The sequence below is a fragment of the Bos indicus genome, chromosome 5 (assembly GCF_029378745.1).
Source record: "Bos indicus isolate NIAB-ARS_2022 breed Sahiwal x Tharparkar chromosome 5, NIAB-ARS_B.indTharparkar_mat_pri_1.0, whole genome shotgun sequence".
Classification (NCBI taxonomy): Eukaryota; Metazoa; Chordata; class Mammalia; order Artiodactyla; family Bovidae; genus Bos; species Bos indicus.
Genome location: NC_091764.1, coordinates 113,556,374 through 113,577,991, shown reverse-complemented (window position 1 = coordinate 113,577,991; position 21,618 = coordinate 113,556,374). Strand labels below are relative to the sequence as shown.

The 21,618-nt window shown below is 48.5% G+C and overlaps 3 protein-coding genes across 7 annotated transcripts; 1 reads left to right on the top strand and 2 right to left on the bottom strand.

The window, feature by feature from the left end:
• The first annotated feature begins 80 nt into the window (after nt 1–80).
• On the top strand, nt 81–11,111 carry NDUFA6 (NADH:ubiquinone oxidoreductase subunit A6). The gene is made up of 3 exons (XM_019961914.2): nt 81–262; nt 10,094–10,209; nt 10,905–11,111. The coding sequence occupies exons 1-3, from the start codon at nt 124–126 to the stop codon at nt 11,034–11,036; spliced, it is 387 nt and encodes a 128-aa protein (XP_019817473.1). The 5' UTR covers nt 81–123; the 3' UTR covers nt 11,037–11,111.
• Nucleotides 11,112–12,184: 1,073 nt separating this feature from the next.
• SMDT1 (single-pass membrane protein with aspartate rich tail 1) lies at nt 12,185–15,872 on the bottom strand. The gene is made up of 3 exons (XM_019961913.2): nt 15,652–15,872; nt 13,730–13,870; nt 12,185–12,435 (listed from the first exon to the last, which is right to left on the bottom strand). Exons 1-2 carry the CDS (start codon nt 15,835–15,837, stop codon nt 13,733–13,735), a joined length of 324 nt encoding a protein of 107 aa, XP_019817472.2. The 5' UTR covers nt 15,838–15,872; the 3' UTR covers nt 12,185–12,435; nt 13,730–13,732.
• On the bottom strand, nt 12,185–21,300 carry PHETA2 (PH domain containing endocytic trafficking adaptor 2). Of its 5 annotated transcripts, none has more exons than XM_019961912.2 (5): nt 21,125–21,300; nt 19,584–19,667; nt 15,723–18,559; nt 13,730–13,870; nt 12,185–12,435 (listed from the first exon to the last, which is right to left on the bottom strand). In XM_019961912.2, exon 3 carries the CDS (start codon nt 18,552–18,554, stop codon nt 17,766–17,768), a length of 789 nt encoding a protein of 262 aa, XP_019817471.2. In that variant the 5' UTR covers nt 18,555–18,559; nt 19,584–19,667; nt 21,125–21,300; the 3' UTR covers nt 12,185–12,435; nt 13,730–13,870; nt 15,723–17,765. The 5 variants fall into 5 exon arrangements, with proteins under 5 accessions (XP_019817471.2, XP_070646619.1, XP_070646618.1 ...); XM_070790518.1 differs by lacking the exon at nt 21,125–21,300 and adding an exon at nt 20,954–21,103; XM_070790517.1 differs by lacking the exon at nt 21,125–21,300 and adding an exon at nt 20,793–20,913.
• Nucleotides 21,301–21,618: the final 318 nt, after the last annotated feature.

Genomic DNA, 21,618 nt, shown 5'->3' with positions numbered 1-21,618 from the left:
CCGCCCACCAGTGGCATTTGGGGGCGGGACTTTAAGTTCTAGCCAATGATAAAAAGGATTCGTACCTCGGCCGGACTTACAGGTCGAAACGGGGTGGAGCTGGGAAGTGATTGTCTCAGCAAGATGGCGGCGAGCGGACTCCGCCAGGCTGCCGTTGCGGCCAGCACCTCGGTGAAGCCCATTTTCAGTCGGGACATGAACGAGGCCAAGCGGAGGGTGCGCGAACTCTACCGCGCCTGGTATCGGGAGGTGCCGAACACTGGTGAGAGGCTGCGGCTCACGCGGGGCCCGGGAGGCAGCCGCCCAAGGTCGCAGCCGTCCCGGCCTCCCGTTTCTGCCGGGCCGAGCTGAGGTCACCAACTTGAGCAGAGGTGATTCCGAGCGCTTCAGGCGAGTAGGGTCACACGAGCCTTGGTGGACCTGACCTGGCGGCGGCGCGGGGGTCAGACCAGCCGTGCTGTGCGTCGGAACCGCGCTTCTAGGCGCTCTCACTGTTGGGCCCCCTAAGTCTTCCTGAACCCTTGGGAGGGAGAGCAGGGACTGTGAGTGACACACTTCGTTTTGTAGATGAAGCAGTCGAGGCACTTAGAGTCGAAGTGATCTGTGGGCCGAGAGCCTGAGGGCCCGCCTCTGGTGGTGGATCTGGAACCCAACTCGAGTTCCTGAATGTGTGTACAGATTCCCATTAGGTATTAAAAAGACAGGGAGGGAAACCTCTTCATTCTCTCTGACTATAAAACTAGTAGATAAAATAGAAAAATAAAATTAAACTCACCTAGTCTCACAGAAAAGTGATATTAATATTTTGGTATATTTTCAGTCTTTTTTCTGTGTTTATTTTTTAAAACACATTTAATGTTATAATGTATTTGTAATTTTATATTTAATTTTTAACCTAATTACATCAAGCCATTTTCTCCTTTTATCTCATTCGTCAGAAACGCTAGTTTTTAATGATACAATGCAGAGAAGGCAATAGCACCCCACTCCAGTACTCTTGGCCTGGAAAATCCCATGGATGGAGGAGCCTGGTGGTCTGCAGTCCATGGGGTCGCTAAGAGTTGGACACAACTGAGCGACTTCACTTTCACTTTTTACTGCCTGCATTGGAGAAGGAAATGGCAACCCACTCCAGTGTTCTTGCCTGGAGAATCCCAGGGACGGGGGAGCCTGGTGGGCTGCCGTCTGTGGGGTCGCACAGAGTCGGACACGACTGAAGCGACTTAGCAGCAGCAGCATTAGGTGATATAAACAAAGGGGTTGTGGGGTTTCAGCGATCACCTGGTTCCCACATCCACCACAAAGAAACAGTACCGGAGAAGGGAAGTGAGTTTCCCAAGGTCATCCAGAAAGATGGTGGTGCCTTTTCCAGTCCCTCCTGTTTAGGTGGCCTTCTGCAGTCTCCCAGGTCTTTTTACCCAGCTCCACAGGCCCCTAATATTCCTTAGGAGCTCCTTTCCCTGCCCCCAGCAGAACCCCTGTCTTCACTTAGATGTCAGAGAACCAGTCTGTCCTCCTGAAGGACTATGACATAAGTTCCCTGGGTTCAGAGAGATTTTGTCTTGGCATCGCCATCAGTGCTGCTGCCCAGTGTCCCTGACCAAAGAAAAGTTGGGCAAACTGTCAAGGGCAGTACAAATGTCAGGCACTGTCGATATTCTGTAATTGTCTAATCTGACTTAGTGTGTTTTAGGGCTTCCCTGCTAGCTCTATCAGTAAAGAATCTGCCTACAATGCTGGAGACCAGGGTTCGATCCCTGGGTTGGAAAGACCCCCTGGAGAAGTGTGTTTTAATGGAGGCCACCACCGGTGGTCTGAGAAGAGACGTGTTAAGTGACCTGAGCACCATAGCTCTCAGGGCTGCCACTTCCTTGCCTGTGTGTGAGAAGCAGTAGAATGTAGTTACGTGGACTTGCCTCCAAACCCTGGCCCTTACTAGCTGTGTTACCATGAGCAAGCTATTTCACTTCGCTGTGCCTCAGTTTCCTCATCTGTAGAATGATAAGAGTACCTTCTTCAGAGAGTTGCTCTATTAAATAAGTTTATGAATCTAAAGTGCTTGGCGTAGGGTCTGACATTTAGACACTCACTAAATGCTGGCTGCTCCTCTTGTCTTGTTACTGTTACTATTATTTATAGGGCTTACTTTCTATGCAGAACCCAGCTCTTTACTGTATGAGAGCTGTGTCTGCTCCACAGTGTCCCTGCCCTCAGGTTGACTTTTTAAGAGGTTATCAAGGATCAGAATTTAAACGTGAAACCCATAGGATACAAGGAAGGGAGAAACCTGAGTGATCCGGGGTTCAGGGACTACAAATTCACAGACCTCCAGAGAACAGATGGATAAGTTTAGGGCAGTGGCAGTCACTAGTATGTGAGGTGGTGTGTGTATTCAAATGCAGGTAAAATAGGTTTGCCTGGCAGAACACTTCATGGGTGCCCAAGAATGTTTTCTTGTTGCAGGGAGGACAGGAGGTGGGGAACAAGACCCAGATGACAGGAAGAATACTTTGCAAAGGGTAAAACATCAGTGGCTGAACTGAGGCTGGAACCCAGTATTCAGTTAATTCAGAACCAACACCCTCCAAGACTGTCCCTCAAATACTGTTTGAGAAGATAAGCCCAGAGTCAGGAGGGTCCTGAGAAGAGGAGGAGAAACCAGGGGATTATAGGAGCCTGTAGAGCAGGGGAGATTCCATGTAGGGGGGGCTCAAGGCGGGGCAGCACCTTTGTGGGGAGGGTCAGTGATCTGTGGCTTGTTGTTTGCTCAGGCTTGTGTAAACCGGTGTCATGATATCCATCACAAGATTTCAGCTGAGGATCCAAACTAAAGATTGGGAATAAGTGAAAGTATTGATAATAACTAACATTCATTCATATCTAACATTCATCATTGTAATTATTATGTTCAGTTCAGTCGCTCAGTGGTGTCGGACTCTTTGCAACCCCATGGACTGCAGCACGCCAGGCTTCCCTGTCCATCACCAACTCCCGGAGCCTACTCAAACTCATGTCCATTGAGTCAGTGATGCCATCCAACCATCTCATCCTCTGTCGTTCCCTTCTCCTCCTGCCTTCATCTTTCCCAGCATCAGGGTCTTTTCTCGTGAGTCAGTTCTTCGCATCACGTGGCCAAAGTACTGGAGTTTCAGCTTCAGCATCAGTCCAGTGAATATTCAGGACTGATTTCCTTTAAGATAGACTGGTTGGATCTCTTTGCAGTCCAAGGGACTTTAAAGAGTCTTCTCCAACACCACAGTTCAAAAGCATCAATTCTTCGGCGCTCAGCTTTCTTTATAGTCCCAACTCTCACATCCATGTATGACTACTATAAAAACCAGAGCTTTGACCAGATGGATCTTTGTTGGCAAAGTAATGTCTCTGCTTTTTAATATGCTGTCTAGGTTGATCATAGCTTTCCTTCCAAGGAGCAAGCATCTTAATTTCATGGCTGCAGTCACCATCTGTAGTGATTTTGGAGCCCCCAAAAATAAAGTCTGTCACTGTTTCCATTGTTTCCCCATCTATTTGCCATGAAGTGATGGGACCAGATGCTATGATCTTAGTTTTCTGAATGTTGAGTTTTAAGCCAACTTTTTCACTCTCCTCTTTCACTTTTATCAAGAGGCTGTTAAGTTCTTCAATTTCTGCCATAAGAGTAGTGTCATCTGCATATCTGAGGTTATTGATATTTTTCCTGCAGTCTTGATTCCAGCTTGTGCTTCATCCAGCCGGGCATTTCTCATGATATAGTCTGCATATAGGTTAAATAAGCAAGCAATATACAGCCTTGATGTACTCCTTTCTCAATTTGGAACCAGTCCGTTATTCCATGTCCAGTTCTAACTGTTGCTTCTTGACCTGCATACAGATTTCTCAGGAGACAGGTCAGGTGGTCTGGTATTCCCGTCTCTTTAAGAATTTTCCAGTTTGTTGTGATCCGCACAGTCAAAGGCTTTGGCACAGTCAGTGAAGCAGAAGGAGATGGTTTTCTGAAATTCTCTTGCTTTTTCTATGATCAAACAGATGTTGGCAATTTGATCTCTGTCTGGTTCCTTTGACTTTTCTAAATCCAGCTTGAATACCTGGAAATTTTCAGTTCATGTACTGTTGAAGCCTCACTTGGAGAATTTTGAGCATTAGTTTGCTAGCATGTGAGATGAGTACAATTGTGCAGTAATTTGAACATTCTTTGGCATTGCCTTTCTTTGGGATTGGAATGAAAACTGGCCTTTTCCAGTCCTGTGGCCACTGCTGAGTTTTCCAAATTTGCTGGCATATTGAGTGCAGCACTTTCACAGCATCATCTTTTTTTTTTTTTTTTTTTAGAGCTTAATGAAATTTTATTTTGAAAATATGGCAAGAGTCTAAGGCACTTCAGACATTTAAATACATGTAAGACCAAAGTAAATGTGACATGGGATAAAGGAATCCATAAATACGTGGAGAACTACACTGTGTTTCTCTAGAGGCCAATGGATAGCCAATTTCTCTAACACAATTCAACTTTCATCATTAGACACAGAATTGTGCAATTAGTAATAAAAATACAGCAGCATTACATGTTGTTCTTCATGTCTTCAGTTGCTATGGAATATAAAAGTTCAAAATACTGTGTCAATTTTATATAGATTCTCAAAAAGTATAAAACTTAACAAAAGTAAGTCTATTCAGTTGGTTTTATCTAGGTGGCTGTATTATGTGACACAGCATCTTTTAGGATTTGAAATAGCTCAATTGGAATTCCATCACCTCCACTAGCTTTGTACGTAGTGATGCTTCCTAAGGCTCACTCGACTTCACACTCCAGGATGTCTGGCTCTAGGTTAGTGGTCACACCACTGTGGTTTTCTGGGTTGTGAAGATCTTTTTTGTACAGTTCTTCTGTGTATTCTTGCCATCTCTTCTTAATATCTTCTGCTTCTGTTAGGTCCCTACCATTTCTGTCCTTTATTATGCTCATCTTTGCATGAAATGTTCCCCTGGTATCTCTAATTTTCTTGAAGAGCTCTCTAGTCTTTCCCATTCTATTGTTTTCCTCTATTTCTTTGCATTGATCACTTAGGAACGCTTTCTTACTTCTTGCTATTCTTTGGAACTGTGCGTTCAGATGGATATATCTTTCCTTTTCTTCTTTTGCGTTTCGCTTCTCTTTTCTCAGCTATTTGTAAGGTCTCTTCAGAAAACCGGTTTGCCGTTTTGCATTTCTTCTTCTTGGGGATGGTTTTGATACCGCCTCCTGTACAGTGTTAGGAACCTCCATCCATAGTTCTTCAGGCACTCTGTCTATCAGATCTAATCCCTTGAATCTATTTGTCACTTCCACTGTATAATCATAAGGGATTTGATTTAGGTCATACCTGAATGGTCTAGTGGTTTCCCCACTTTCTTCAGTTTAAATCTGAATTTTGCAATAAGAAGTTCATGATGTAAGCCACAGTAAGCTCCCAGTCTTGTTTTGCTATGTAGAGCTTCTCCGTCTTTGGCTGCAAAGAATAGAATCGGTCTGATTTCAGTATTGACCATATGGTCATGTTCATGTGTAGAGTCGTCTCTTGTGTTGTTGGAAGAGGGTGTTTGCTATGGCCAGTGCATTCTCTTGGCAAAACTCTGTTAGCCTTTGCCCTGCTCCATTTTGTACTCCAAGGCCAAACTTGCCTGTTACTCCAGGTATCTCTTGATTTCCTCCTTTTGCATTCCAGTCCTTGTGATGAAAAGGAAATCTTTTTTTGGTGTTAGTTCTAGAAGGTCTTGTAGGTCTTCATAGAACCGTTCAGTTTCAGCTTCTTTGGCATTAGTGGTTGGGGCATAGACTTGGATTGCTGTGATACTGAATGGTTTGCCTTAGAAACGAACCAAGATCATTTTGTCATTTTTGAGACTGCACAATTGCATAATAATTATTATGTTAGTTATTATCAATATTATACTTTTACTTATTCCCAATCCTTAGTTTGGATCCTCAGCTGAAATCCCCAGTGATGGATATCATGACACCAGTGTACACACTGGCCTGAGCAACATTCACTGGGGCTTCCTGGGTGGCTCAGTGGTAAAGAATCCGCCTGCCAATGGAAGGAGATGCAGGAAACCTGGGTTCAGTCCCTGGGTTGGAAAGATACCCTAGAGGAGGAAATGGCAGCTCACTCCAGTATTTTTGCTCGGGGAATTCCATGGACAGAGGATCCTGGTGGGCTACAGTCTGGGGTCGCAAAGATTCGAACACGACATTTTCAAACACATGGCGCGGCACTATGCCAAAGGCCTCGCTGTAGTGTGGGTTCCAGGTGTCTCCCTGGCTTACAGATGAGAAAACTGAGGCACATAAGCTTGTCTCACATCACACCGGCAGACCCCGATTGTCAGCTGTGATGCTCAGCTCAGCTCCTGCTGTAGTCTGCCCTGAATCTCACAGGGCCCGGTTATGCTGCGCACTTGGAACAGACCGCCGTTTGCCTGGGTGCTTGCCTCTGCATGGAAGCACAGAACAAAACCACCCCAGATTCCCTCCTTTGAAAAAAATAATACATGCTGCTTGCTGGTTACAGTGTAACAGGGGACTTTGTATAGAAACTATTCATTTAATTTCTATGTTATTGGATACTTCTTGTACTACAGGGTCAGTACTAGATACCTAGAGAGATAGAAAAGTGATTAAAACACAACCCTGCCTTCAAGAGTCTTATGGTCTAGTCAGGAAAGTAGGCATATAACCAGATCATTAAAACCCCAAACATAATAGAGGTATGGGAAATAAGTGCTGAAATTTTCAACACTTAACACTGTATCAGTACTTTCCTGTGGGTAAGATGTTGTCACTTGATTTTTGCCACATTCCTGTAAAGGAGTGAGGTCAGAGGTTGTTTTCGCTCCTATGTTTTAGATGAGGAAACAGACTGAGGTGCTTGTACCCCAGCCAAGGTCATAGTTCATGATGGTGTGGAGACCTTACCCAGCTCACTTGACCCCCGATCCCATGCTCTTTTTCATCACACCATGCTACCTTCCCATCTAAGGGTCTCCTGGCACTTGGTATAAATGCTCCCAAATGAAGTGGAGCAAATGACTGAGAACTGTCCCATTGTCATCCTTCCTAATGTGTCGAGCCTTCCTGACTCAGAAAAGCCTTAACAGTAACTTGAGGAAGACGCGCACCGTGGAAGTCACCTTCATCCAGAAGGGCACTTTCATATCTTCCTTTTGAGCCTCACAGATGTTTTTAAAATTGAAATTAAAACATTTAGGACTCAAAGAGTAAGCCAGGAATCTGTGAGTTGAGAAGGAGCAGTTGGAATTGGTTTACACCAGGGCTTCTCAGCAGCAGCATCTGTGCTGGGTGGTTCCTTGTTGTGGAGACCGCCCTGTGCCTTGTCAGATGCTTAGCAACATGCCTGGCCTCCACCCAGTGGCGCCATCAGCGCTCTTCCCCCTCGCTGTGACCGTCAAAAATGCCTCCAGACGTTGCCAGATGTTCTGGCGGGCAGAGTCATCACAGGTTTGATGACCACGGATTTAGACCAAAGAACAATTCAGCAGACTGTTGCTTAGCTGTTCCTGTTTACCTTCCCACAGCCTTTCTCAGTGGCAAAGGGGTGTGTTCAGGGGGTGCAATAGGAGGACGACAGCTGGGTCAAAGCTATGGAATTTGTCTCTTTAGAAACAAGGATTCTTAACCTGAGAGGATGGGCACTGCGGGGTCCTTGAACAACACTGTAAGCAAAACTTTGCGTTTGTGAACATTTTCCTGAGAAGACTCACACCCAGTGCGTTGGTGTGTGGTTCTGGAGACCTTGGGGAATGGGAGTTGGGTGGACACCAGCTCCCCTCGTGTGCATAGAGGCACCTTGGTTTTCTCTCCTATTTTGAACTGAATTCTAGTATGAAAATGTAGGAAAGGTAAGCACCGATAGCAGGGGAAGATTCCTCATACTCCTTTCCTTGCTGCTGCTAAGTCACTTTAGTCGTGTCTGACTCTGTGCGACCCCATAGACAGCAGCCCACCAGGCTCCCCCATCCCTGGGATTCTCCAGGCAGGAACACTGGAGTGGGTTGCCATTTCCTTCTCCAATGCACGAAAGTGAAAAGTGAAAGTGAAGTCGCTCAGTCGTGTCCGACTCCTTGTGACCCCATGGACTGCAGCCTACCAGGCTCCTCTGTCTACGGGATTTTCTAGGCAAGAGTACTGGAGTGGAAAGAACAGGACATTGTAAATTAAAGAACCAGCAACCTGGACTCTTGGCCTGTGTTTGCCAGGGATCAGTTGTCCAACGTCAGGCAAGTCCCCACAGTGCTCTAGTGGTAAGATTCCGACGTTCAGGACCCACGTTAGTTTGCATTCATTTGTGTCTCTGTCTTCCTGTCTCTTTGTTGGCCCTTTTCTAAAATTCCTAATGTGATACTGTGGTGTGTTTTTGGCTATGCTGGGTCTTCATGGCTGCTCACAGTCTTTCTCTGGTTGCCGTGAGAGAGCTGAGGCTACTCTGTTGTGGTGCGCGGGCTTCTCTTATCCCAGAAGCATGGGCTGTAGGCGCGTGGGCTCAATAGTTGTGGTGCAGGGGCTTAATTGCTCCAGTGTGTGGATCTTCCCGAAGCAGGCATCGAACCTGTGTCCCCTTCATTGGCAGGCGGATTCTTAATCACTGGACCACCAGGAAAGCCCCTGGCATTTTCAGTGCCATGAGTACTCCCTGCACGGTTGATTTTAGGCTCTCAGTGAAGTCATTGACGGCACATTTGGGAAGAGCCGTGTATAATTGGCTCATCATGGCAGGCTGCTACAGAACTCCACTGGAGACTGAGTTCTTTCTCTTGTGATCTTCTATCCTCTGTTAACACTGTCCTGTAAAGCTGGGATGCAGTTTCTCCTGTTAGATTCTGCTATTGCTTATTCTTTGGTTGAGGCAGCCTGGCATGGTCTTTGCCTCGGCAGAAGCTTTATTTTTCTATTGCTGTCACTAAGCCACCTGTATAATTAAAGATTCGCACTTTGTTGTTGGTTAATTCAGTCACGAGGTGGCCCTCATGGTTTTCAGAGCTGGCTGTGGTAGCTCCATAGACTAGAGTGGACCCGTCACAGGAGTGGCCATACTGCGGGTATTCTCACCAGTGAGCCCACTGGTCTCAACCACAGTGCTCATGCTAGCCTGTGAGCCTGGTTATGCTGTCCGCTTAGCCCCACGTGCCCTTCTCCCCTCATCCCATCTACCTACCATACAAGGCTCCGTTCATGTCCTTGTCATCAGCAAATCCACTGAAGGCCAACTGCCAGAAAATGAGAATAAAATGACTAAAACCTAATTTTCAAAGACATACATGCTTTGTCGGACTCTCAGGTCACTGAGTCTGTCCCACTGTTTTAGCACTTAATCAGGGATTACTGAATATTGTGATTTTTGCAGTATTTGCACTGGTGGATTTAAGACCTAGAAAGCAGGAGCTGTTACATCTTGCACTTCCCTCTGCTTCCCCCTGGTGAACCTAATATGGCAGTAACTGCCTGCTGGATCGACACCTTTCCCTACCTGCACACGCAGCAGTCTCCCTTGGCTCTTGTTTCCATGGTACACAAACCTACACCATATGGTTGTATGTTAATGTCAGCCCTGCATTTCTTGCCAGTTGTTCTGTGTAATAATAATGCTGACATTTATTGAGAGCTTATTCCATGTCAGGCACTGGCCTAAGCATCTTTCATTCTCTCAGAATCCTCACAGCTGCTCTGGAGTTAATATGTGCTGCTCTCCTCATTTCACCAGCAAATAAATACCCTCAGGCATAGAGAAGTTAATGTATACAGAATCATATAGCTGATAGACAACAAAGCTGGGATTTGAACCCAGCTTATTCGTATTCTTGAGCCGTGCTATGCTGCCTCTTCAAATATAGTGGGCTTGTTTCCCCAAACAAAACATAAGTTCTTGAGATAGTACTATATCTCAGGCTTCTTCACGTCTTCAAGTACCTTGCTTAGGGTCAGCCTAATATTTGGTGAATGGAGTGAATGGGCAACCTATGTTTTCAGTGAGTGACACTGACTCAATTTTTAAAAAACACATTTTAACCATCTCTACCCTGAATCATGTTTTCTCTCTAGTGCATTTATTCCAGCTAGACATCTCTGTGAAACAGGGACGGGATAAAGTCCGGGAAATGTTTAAGAAGAATGCGCACATCACAGACCCCAGGGTGGTTGATCTTCTGGTAATTAAGGTAACTGACGCTCCCTGACTGATTTAAAAGAGGAGTCAACTTGTCCAGAGCTTTCCAGATGAATATTTTATCACCAAGTTTAAAAGCAACAACTGGGTCAGCAACTGTTACCTAGTGTTTCAAAGGAACAGTTGATTGGAGGTTCTCACCTGGGTAAATAGATTATAAGATTATTCAAGGGAAAATTCACTGGCTTGCATTTTAAAACTAAAAAAAGAGGGAAGTTTGAATTCTTCTTGAACCTCATCCATGGAGGTTACCACTTCACCACGTTGCCAGTTTACAGCCAGAAGAGGCCAGTTGGCTGAGTAAGTGGAGTCAGATCCTGGGCTTGACTCTGTCCCTGTGGTCTGTCTCACTAGAATCAGTGGCAACTTCAGCATGGGCCAGTAAGTAATGTGGAAAGAATGGTACATATTAAGCCAGTCAGGGTAGGCAGTCATGGGGCACAGGCCTGGTGACCAAAAGTTATCCCCTTGGAACCAGTCAGCTAGAGGGTTAAAATATATATATTTGACAAGCCTCAGAGATTATTATCGTTTTCCAGATGCAGAAACTATGGTCTGGGTAGGGCATATTACTTGCCCAAGGTCACTCAAAAAGTCGGTGCTAGAGATGATCTAACCCTGGCCTTCAGTGTTGTGCTCCTTCCACCCAGCCACTCTTGACTGAGACCTGTCCCCTCACTTGTACAGGGAAAGATGGAACTGGAAGAAACAATTAAAGTGTGGAAGCAGCGGACACATGTTATGCGGTTTTTCCATGAAACAGAAGCACCGAGGCCAAAGGATTTCCTCTCCAAGTTCTATGTTGGGCACGACCCGTGAAATCACTCAGTGGAAAAGGTGCATGTTGATATTTAAATATTTTAAAGCAAAAATAAACTCAATATATGTCGGTCATTTCATGATATTCCATTGGTTCCCCAGTGGGAAGCTGTACTTCTGCAGTCTCTCACGTTTTGTCTGAACAAGTTGGGTCCGGTGTACACACCACCTGTTCTTTCCCTTTTCCTGAAGTGTGGTATTTCCAGTAAATTAGATTCTCTTTTCTCCGAGTCTTGCATGTCGGTAAACAGAAGGAAGAGGCCATCTGCTCAGAAACTGTCATTCTGGGTATGGTGCTGGATGGCTTCGTTAACTTCGCTGTTTCTACAGCCACCAGGAGTGGATAGCTTGGTTTAATGGCACAGATTGTCCAAAATTAACCAGCTCTTACTATTGGAAAAGGTTAGAGCAGCACTAAGAGGCTGAGAGGTGGAGCTGACAAGCTGGGCTATTTTTCTCTGGGTTCTCAAGAAAATGTCTGCTCAGCAGCCTAGCCCTCTACTCACAACAGTGCTGGTCCTTAGAATGGAGTTAACTTCCTTCTCAGGCGTTCTGCTAGAGACACAGCTGTTCAGCGCACACACAGAACAGAAATATTCCCACTTAAAGAGACCCACTTAAAGAATTGCGATTCATGGGGTCGCAAAGAGTCGAACACACCGAGCGACTGATCTGATCTGATCTGAAAGAACTGTTTGCTCTGGATGGTGGCGGTCTCTTCCATCCCTGGACAGTCTAAATGCTGGAGAAGGGGCTTCAGTATCTGTAGGTACAATAACCCTGAGGAGTCCCAAATTTTTCAGTACCAACAACCCCTTTATTATTTTTTCAGCTAAGGAACCCACCTTTTGCTAAAAAGTGGTATTTCTCAAGGACTTATTTTAACACTCAAAGCTGCTTCTGATTGTATGTGCTAACTAGCCAGTGTTACTCAGCACAAAAGTTTCAGCCTTTAGGTAGCCTGTGCAGCTGTTAGGCTTTTGTAAATAATGAAAATTTGTCCCAGGTTCCCCAAATTCCTTTGTTGATCGACAGGGGCCTGAAGACTCTGGGTTGTAAGTCAAAGACCTATTTGTTCAGCAGGTAGAGATAGGACGGCAGGGACAATAAACTGCAGCTACAGCCAACTCCAGAGACTCCAGCCATCATTCAGTCACACAGAGCTGATGTTTATTATGTTTTTTCATGATCTGATTATGCTCAGTGAACAGCACATCTCCGGGAACCTCCCAGAGCCTGGGGATTTGGGCCGTGGTCACAGACCATGCAGGGGTCTTCACGGGGGTTGGGAGGCTGAGGGCTGTCCCCGGGCCCATCTACGGATGGGAAAGGAGGAGAGGCTGCGAGCATCACCATTTCTTAAGTTAGGGCTTTCTCCTTTCTGTCCTTCCTCCAGGCCCTGCAAAAAAGGAAAGCGGCAATGAGCTGGCTGACAGAACAGACCTCTAACCATAGACTGAAAGAGAATTCCACAGAGGTTCTACCAAACACGCCAGGAGAAAGGCAGCTTTGAGTACACTCAGTTACTCATTCATATATTTACATTCACCAGACCGGGCACTGGGGCCCCAAAGATATTTAAAAAACAAAAAACTTGTTTCCTGCAGCAAAATGTAGTCGAGTAGAGTTTAGGGTATATCTTAAGCGTATAATACTGAATACCACAAGAGGTACTGGTCAGTAAGAGGGCAGAGCAGTCACTTTCAAGTGGAGGGATGAGGAAAGATATCTTCATCAAAGATAATAAAGAACTGGTATAAACAGCACAGTGGGAAATAGCCTTTCAGTCGGGATGAATAATGGGCTACTACTGCCTGGGAGTGGCTAAGAGTGCAGAATTCAAGAAATAGTGAATAACTGGGGGTAGGTATGTGGAAGATAATATGGGAGATAAGGCTGGAATAATAGGTGTAACCAGATCATGGCAAGACTTAAAAACCAGACCAGAGAGTCAGGAGGGTTCTTATTTACAACAGTAATACAGCCAGTCAGCACATACTAGGGCACCGGAAGTCAACACAAGAAAGCTGAATGGAACTGGCCCTGGGGAAAGGTCTGTGAGCAGTGTATGAGCCAGGCTGCAGTGCCTATGTACAGACTGCTGGTAGCCGGAGCTCACTGATAAGGGCCTGTAGTTTCTAAATTTCATTGTGGAGCTGGTGAAATGAAGCTGTGATGGGTGTGTAAGGCATATTAAATTACCTACAAAGTTTGTGGGTTGAGAGAATTGAGGGTACATAAAGGCCAAATGGGCTTCCCTAGTGGCTCAAACTGCAAAGAATCTGCCTGCAATGCAGGAGACCAGCGTTCAATCCCTGGGTCAGAAGGGAAGATCCCGTGGAGAAGGGAATGGCTACCCACTTCAGTATTCTTGCCTGGAGAATTCCATGGACAGAGGAACCTCGAGGGCTACAGTTCATCAGGGTCACAAAGAAATCAGACACTTTCAAAGGGCAAATAGAAAAGGGTGGTTGGGATTCAACCTGGCTGGAAGAGACCTCAGTGAATTTGTAAGTCAGTAAGATAGTTTCCTTCATCCAACAGAGAAAAGGTGACCTAAAAGATATTAGCCAGCAAGTGTGTCAATTCATTAAAAGTCTGTGCTCCTGCTTGTCTCCAAACCACATCACAGTTCCGATGCTCCACCCTACTTCCGGCTCCTGGTCCATGTGTGGGGGAGAAGCAAATCTTACCTGTTAGTCGTCATCATCGTCGTCCTCTGGAACAAAAATGTCATGTTCCTCAAGTAGAGCAGCAAAGTTCTTGCTAATGAGCGTCCCAACATAGAGAAAGGGGATCACAATGGAGAACACGCGGAGAAGGCCGAAGGACATCTGCAGAGGGTCAGAGTGGTGGCTGTGAGCTCCAGTGCCCACTCTAGCAAGACCACAGAAGGCCTGTCCCTCTCAGGGGCATTCCCTCCTGTGGATCTCAGATTCATCATTAAGCAACTTGATTTTAAAGTCCTTGCAAAAATTCGGAGCAAGAAAAATGATTAGAAGAAGAGATAAAGTGATTCTATGGCCATCAAACTGTACACCAGAAAGAAAAATACAAGGCAGTCTTACAGACATCTAAAAATTAAGGCACTAGCTATTAATTACTTGTAGATGCTTTTAAACAGGTAAAGTACTAGGAGGTGGACTACGGAAATAATAGTTCAGTTCTGCTTGAGTAAGTCACTACTACTACTACTACTACTACTACTACTACTACTACTACTATTAAGTCGCTTCAGTCATGTCCAACTCTGTGCGACCCCATGGACTGCAGCCCACCAGGCTTCTCCGTCCATGGGATTCTCCAGGCAAGAACACTGGAGTGGGTTGCCATTTCCTTCTCCAATGCATGAAAGTGACAACTGAAAGTGAAGTCGCTCAGTCGTGTCCGACTCTTAGCGACCCCATGGACTGCAGCCCACCAGGCTCCTCCATCCATGGGATTTTCCGGGCAACAGTACTGGAGTGGGGTGCCATTGCCTTCTCCCTAGTAAGTCACTAAATACATGCAAACGGATTACAAAATTATGAACATGTACACTGAAGAGAGATTCTGTACAGTTATCTAACTGGTTCCCTGGTGCCTGACAAATGTGACTTCACTATATTACATTTTAGAAACAGGTGTATTTTGAAAACTGAGTATGTTTTTTATAGTAAAAGACTATTTAAATAGACTTGAGAAGTTCCAATAAAATCTCAACATTTCCTCTCATTATTTCCCTACAGGGGTTCGCCCGCAAAAAAATGTTTTTCAATCGTGCCTCTTTAAAGGCAGCTTTTCCCTAACAGCTGGACCCTGTTTCTTGCTGTGAGACGGGTTTGAACTCACTTTGTGTAAGCTTGCGACGGCCAAAATAGCTTTAAAAGAATTTGTTTTTGTTTTGTAACTCTCACACAGCCCTGGAATTAAAAAAAAAAAAAAATCCCGGTATAAGGGGTTGTTCTTATTTTACTGAAAAAACTCCAAGGGTACTGAGGGCATGTAGTAACACTCAGTAATGGGAAAACAGGATCTGGTGGGGGCTGTACCAACAGGAAGTCTGAATTCCAGAACCTAACTCAGCTGTTAGCTTTGCACACTGGCTTCCCTACTCTGGCCCCTCATTTTTCATTTGTAAAAACAGATTGTAATAATTTCCTGCACACCTAGTCACATGAATTAAATACTAGGTCCAAACTCACAAAAAGATAAAGTCTGTCCCACGAACCGTTTATTTACAAATTCGTTTTTCATCCCATCAACTACGAAGTAGAGACGTAACAAGACTTGTCTATACTGTATGCATAAAGCCGAGTCCTTTGGCTCCAAAGAGCCAGGGCATTGCGCTCCTCTGGATGAACTAGTGCAAAGTGCCATCTTTCTCCGCTCTTGACCCCCATCTTCTGTCTCCCTGTACCCGGCTCAACAACGACCACTTAACTCAACCGGCCACTTCCTCCCATTTGTCAAAACTAGCAATGCATCAGCGCAAAACTTTGTCCTTGATCCGGCTTCCGGTCTAAGGCAGTCGTTCGACTGGCCTTTGCTCCTGTCAATCAGCGTCAACCTGCACACACACTCCCCACAATGATTGGCCTCGGCCCCTTCGCCCCGCCTCCAGGCAGACACTCACTTTCACCGGTTTGGGCAAAATGGCGCCGCTGCGAGTAACGATGACCGACCTCGTCGGTACCAGACTCTGACCTGAGCAGCTCCGTCCGGCGGAGACATCACCACCTTTCCTCAGGCTCAGCCAGCTCCGGGAAGCCCCAGATCCGACGCGTACCAACGCCAGCCACCGAGCCGCTCCAGACGCCATCTCCCAGCTCCGCCCCTAGTCCGGGCCCCAGGACCCCACTGCCCGGCCCCAGTGACACCCTCAGGAAGAACGCCGCCCAAGCCTCGCGAGTCTGTAGGGATCAAACGAGAGGTCCGGCTCACAGACTTGCGCAGTGTACCTAGTTCCTGCTGCGGCACATGGTGACGTCACGAGGATGACGCCAAGGCCCGGGTACACGCCTCATTCCAGGCTTGGAGGGTGGGACCATCTGACTGGGGTTGTTCTTGTGAAACTTGCAGATTTCTGGTATTGTTCCCGCACCCAGGGCAGCCAGGGCTTGGCCGAGCAGGGAGTTACTGAAATGAAAGACCACTTTAATTGAACTTCAAACTATTTTTTAAACACTTTAAAAATACAATTCAAATTTATTACTTGTGCTACTGAAATGATTTTGGAAATTTATTTCATGCCACGGTATATGTTATGTACAACCAAATGTAAAATATATCTGAAAAGGGGGAATATATATCTGAAAAGGGGGGGAATGGGGGCTTTCACACAAACTGCTAAAAAGGAACCAATACGAGTAATAAACATGGTGTTTTAATCGTATAAAAAGCACTGTAACAATAAATATAACCAAAAACCCTATAATATCTGCGTATAAAACAAGAGACACAGGCTGTGGGGCTCCCATACAGGGCTAGAAAGGTAGCCCCTCTTCTTAGGAAACAAACCCAGCTTCCCCGGAGCAGGTCCTGGACCCTGGGCAGCATTGCAGCCTCCTGGACTGAAAAAGGCTCTTAAGCTGAAGACTCTAGGCCTAGTTGGCCCCTCGTCAGGCCTCATAAGACCCCAGTGAGGGAAAGAGGCTAAGGGAGAGATTGTGTATACTGGACCAGGCTCTGAATCTTCCATCCAGCCGCTGCCACCAGAATCAGGATGCCAGGCTGATTGGCCTCTGGCCCTGTCCACCCAGTCACTTTGCCTCTCAGAACAACTGGTAAAAAAAATGCTTGGCACCATGCTGGTGACAGTAGAAACCAGAGGATCTTGGCAGATACACTCTGGGTAATAAGAAAGACTGAAGGAGTTCCTAGGGGTTTCTGGATCGGGAATACCTTTAGGGGCCCAGTCAAGAGAGAAGAGTTTATCACAGGGTGCCAGGAATCCTATGTCCAAGCTCCTAAAATGCCCAGGACTGAAATTCAAAGTCACTGACTTTCCCAGGGAGTTGAGGACAGAGTTTCTGCTAACAGAAAAGCTACTGGCCCCTCCTGGGGCAGTGACCAGCACCATCTGTTGACAGGGCAGTCAGAGAAAGAAGAGGGGCCCTAACACTTTCTGATCAGGATAAATCCCTCTTTACTAAAGGCCCTGTCTCACCAAAGAGCCCTGTCTTCACTGCAGGATAGGGGTCCCATGTTCAATCTTCTCACCACTCAGGAGGAGCCAAGCCCCAGAAACCCCTGTGACACAGTAAGTCCACTTTTTCTGACAGTGTCAATCCCTCAAGCCAACACTGCAGGCAACTTCGGGTATTTACACAAGATTCCCCATGTTGGAAACTGTAGAATCGTATAGGTGAAGGTGGAGTGACCTGTGGTCATGTGATATTACCCACTTCATTAATATTAATATCCCCTGAGAGAGGGGCAGTCCAGCGCAGAGTCAGCAGACCTGAGTCTTGCCTTGTGACTGCTGAGCAAGCCACCTCTCCTCTCTGGGCCTCAGGAAATAAATGGGTTGAAAGTTAATGATTTTGCAGTTCCCTCTAGGCATGAAGGTGGACTTGGAACCTGGGGGAAAAACCTAAAAAGCAGAAAGCAGAATGCTCACCTCAAAAGCAACTTCAGAAACCAGTTTAAAAAAAAAAAAAAGAACCTATAAAACCTTAAACTCCTGAAAAAGCACTGGCCCTGGCATCCTGACCAGCAGGACAAGGGCTGAACCCGAAGGGCCCAGGCTCAGGGTCTGTCCTGGTCCTTGCATTCTGGCTGGTTCTCCTGGGCCCTCTGCAGCCAGGCCCGCCTCAGCTCCATAATCTCCCGGCCGTACCACTCATGCAGGGTAGAAAAGCAGGAGGTCTCAGGGGACACGGGGCTCTGCCCCCTGCCTAGGAGGAGGCTGGCAGGGCCCTGCAGCTCCCACTCGGCCAAGCCCCGCCCTGCTGGCCGGCTGCCCCCTTCTTCCACCAAGCCCATTGGGCTGCAATCTCTAGAGAGGGAGTTGCCGTTCTCCAGGCCAGAGGACCAGCGGTCAGGAGCCTGGGGCTTGCAGCGGCTGGAAACGGCCTTCCAGGATGAGCGGCGGTGCAGGTCCAGGCTGTGGCGGGCTTCACGCAACTGGCTCTCCAGCTCGCGCACCACCAGGCGCATGTACCCAAAGCTTGCCCGAGACAGCGCCTTCACCCAAGCCTCCTGGGCCGCCGGCCCATCTGCCGCGAGCAGGTGTGGGCGCACCCCAGGAGCGTCGAAGCGGATGGCGAAGGCAAACTCTTCAGGCACGGGAGCCTCCGCCAGCTCCACCGTGCAGCCCTCTAGCACCACGAGGCTCAGAGGCGCCCGGCCCTCTCGACTCTCAAAGGAGAACAGCAGGTTGCCCTTGAGGACAAACCAGCACCTTCGGCCAGCGCCACTGGGGGTGGGTGGCGTCCCTGCGCCTCCCCACGTGCGCAGGAAGCCTGTGTGGTCTGCCGGGGAGTCGCTCAGTGCGTAGTGGGCCACACTCCTCTCGTTCAGCTTCATGGCTCCCATGAAAACTGTGAGATGACAGAGGCGAACAGCGATCAGAGAGGGAGGCGGTGCTTGCACCCCGTGGGAAAAAGAGTCCTGGCTCTGGAGGAGGCCTGGGCCCCAGCCCGGTGGCCTCTTCTTACTTTCTGTGCCCTGAGGTTCTCAGTGTCTCCATCTGTGAAATGGGCTAGTCTCCCTGCCTTTGTTCTCAAAGGGTTGTGAGGATCATGCAAAAAAAAAAAAAAAAAAAAATCTGGTTATCAGAGGACTCAGAGAAAAGGAAAATGTAATTTGTGTCAGACCAGGAAGTATGGCAGGGCTGTGAACAGCTTTTTAAAACCCAAAGGAAAAGGCATCAGCTGGGCTGAAATGGACCCCAAACTCATAAAAGCCACTGTGCTTACATCACCCCCTAATCTGAGGGCCCCTTAGCTCCAACCCTGAAGCTAAACATCCGGGGTTTCCGTGGGCTCCGTGGGTCCCTGCTGGCCTCTCCATTTGATGGCACAGTAGTCCTTTAGCTGCCGGCAGGGCCCGATAGGGCTGGGGTGGGGCAGGCCTGCCTCATTCCTCGATCAGTGTGGGTTCAGATAGGGACCTTCTCAGGAAACAAGTACAAACACAGGGCATGGTGGAGTAGGATCAACCTCAACTACCGAGTGTTGGTGCCCCATACATGTGTGCTAAGTCACTTCGATTGTGTCCAACTCTTTGTGACTCCATGGACTGTAGCCTGCCAGGCTCCTCCGTCCATGGGATTCTCCAGGCAAGAATACTGGAGTGGCTTGCTATTTCCTTCTCCAGGGGATCTTCCCAACCCAGGGATCGAACCCAGGTCTCCCATGTTGCGGGCAGATTCTTTACCATCTGAGCCACCAGGGAAGCCCACGCAAGTGGCATATAATCCAACTGTTCTCCTGACTCACAGAAAACTGAGACCAGAACAGTGAAGGTGAGCTTCCCAGGATCACGTGGCCAGTGAGAAGCAGAGCTTGGTCTCCTGATTCCCTCATCTCTTTGGGGGGCAAGTCCTGGCAGTGACCCACTTACCCGCAGAGCTCCCTGGGCAGGGGTGGGGGTCTCTCTTGTCTGGCCACACGGCTCAGCCCTTTGACCACGTGGTTTCCAGGACACCTGCAAAAGAATTCTCAAATATAGTCAATCCATCCTAAAGGACTGGACTTACTCCTACTCAGCCTCCTATTCAGCCTCAGGTCAAATGAAACCACCACCTCCTCCAGGAAGCCTTCCCTGACCCCTGATAATCTACTGCCCTGCCCAAAATACACATACACACAGAGGTCCACCCAGGCCCTGCAATTACGAGCAATTTAAGGATCTGAGTCCCATTATCCTGATCATCACTCTTTGGACCTCAGCGCCCTGCCCTCTAAGGCTAGGTCAGAGTTAAGTGCCCACATAGCTTGTTGCTTTTCCCTTTTAGTACTTGCCACATAGTTTATCTGTGGTCTTTAATTTGAGAGGCCTGCCCTGATCACTATATGTAAGGTGGTCCTGATCAGGAAGGTGGTCTGATCTAAAGTGACCCAACAGCAGCCTTCATCCCACAATGATCTCCTTTGTGTTTATAGCGCTGTCCCCAGCCCCAGAATGTCTAGAACCAACCAACTGGACTTGGTTCCGGTAGAACCTCCCCAATATCCAGCCCTTTGCAGGGCTTGGGGAGGTCCTCAGAAAGTATTTGTTAAAATAACTGAATACAATCGTGGACAAAATAAAGCCCCTCCTTCCTGGAGCCTACATTTCCGAGGGGGAGGCACACTGTAAAAAAAAAAAAAAAAAGGACAAAAATAAATAATAATTAGTGTCTTTTAAAATCAGTTAAATAACGTGAAGACCCGTCTTGATAAGGGCTATGGAGAGAAGCAAGCAGGGTCCTGAGATGGGGGCTGGGCCGGTCTCCGATGGTGGTTGGAGGAGAAGGAAGAGAATAACACAGATGGTTGGTTCCTTGAGCAGTGGCCTCACCTCCCGGCCGTCCAGCACTGGGGCGCGGAGAGGAGATCCGCCGACCTAACTGTCTCCGCTCCCCAGGGAAGGACGTCTCCTCCCCACCCGCTTCCCGGGTTAACGAGGCCCGCATTTCAACCCCGGCGGGAATCCGCTGCACTGCATTTTTCTAGATTCTTTTGTTAGAGGAGCGGCGGGCTGGGGCGTGGGACCCACTGGCCATGGCCACCGCGGGGGGGGGGGTGGGGGTATCTGACCCGCTGTCGCCCAGAAACGGGGTGGCCTCACCGGGAGCTCCGCGGCCAGCACCGCAGACTCGGGGCGCGGCTGCCGCCTCGGTTTCCCCATCGCGCGGGGAGCGGCCCCGCCACGTCCCCGCGGGCCACGCCTTCCCGGGGCCGCCTCCTCCCGGGGCCGCCTCCTCCCGAGCCCGCCAGGCCCGCTCTCACCTCCACGCCCCCGAAGCCCAGGAGCGCGGCCCGCGGGGTGGCCCGGGGCCATTTCGACTCCGGACCCCACGCCACCGTCTGTCCGGGCCGCTAAACGTGGCCGCGGGAGCCGAGAGACCCCGCCTGGGCGGCTCGAATTACCGCCCTCACCCCTCCCCGCCCACTACTCACTAGGCCCCGCGATCTACGCCGGGGGAAACTGAGGCCTGGCCGGCCGTGCCCGGCGTGAGGCCCAGTGCTGGTCGGCGGTGGCCGGCCTCGAACCCGGAGTCCCACCTCGGGCCATCCGGGGGCCTCAGACCCAGGCCACCTCCCAAGAACTTCCAGACCTCTTTTCCCCTCTCCAGCCCCCCTCTCCCCGCCCGGCCCCACTTCTCGCACAGAGCCAAGTCTGGGACGGGCTCGGCCCAGACGCCTCCTCTGGGCGGGCTCCTATCCAGTCCGCGAGGCCCAGCCCAGCTTCCCAGTCACCCAACCCGGCCCCCTGGAGTCGGCTGGATCTCGCTTCCGGAGTGGAGGGGATTATTCATTTCTGCTCCCTTCACTCCTGCCAGCCTGGAACCCATCTTCAGCGCCCAGGCTCTGCCTGGGGTCAGTGGACAGCTAGGCCTGCGGTGAAAGACACAGGAGGGCACAACCGAAGATGGGGGAGGCTTTCCTGACAG

What these genes read in the sequence shown, in the direction of transcription:
- NDUFA6 (XM_019961914.2), top strand. Translation starts at nt 124, where the DNA reads ATGGCGGCGAGCGGACTCCGCCAGGCTGCCGTTGCGGCCAGCACCTCG. An exon ending in TCGGGAGGTGCCGAACACTG is followed by an intron (nt 263 to 10,093) that starts GTGAGAGGCTGC and finishes TTTTCTCTCTAG; the next exon opens with TGCATTTATTCCAGCTAGAC. An exon ending in TTGATCTTCTGGTAATTAAG is followed by an intron (nt 10,210 to 10,904) that starts GTAACTGACGCT and finishes TCACTTGTACAG; the next exon opens with GGAAAGATGGAACTGGAAGA.
- SMDT1 (XM_019961913.2), bottom strand. Translation starts at nt 15,837, where the DNA reads ATGGCGTCTGGAGCGGCTCGGTGGCTGGCGTTGGTACGCGTCGGATCT. An exon ending in TTTTGCCCAAACCGGTGAAA is followed by an intron (nt 13,871 to 15,651) that starts GTGAGTGTCTGC and finishes GACCCTCTGCAG; the next exon opens with ATGTCCTTCGGCCTTCTCCG.
- PHETA2 (XM_019961912.2), bottom strand. Translation starts at nt 18,554, where the DNA reads ATGGGAGCCATGAAGCTGAACGAGAGGAGTGTGGCCCACTACGCACTG.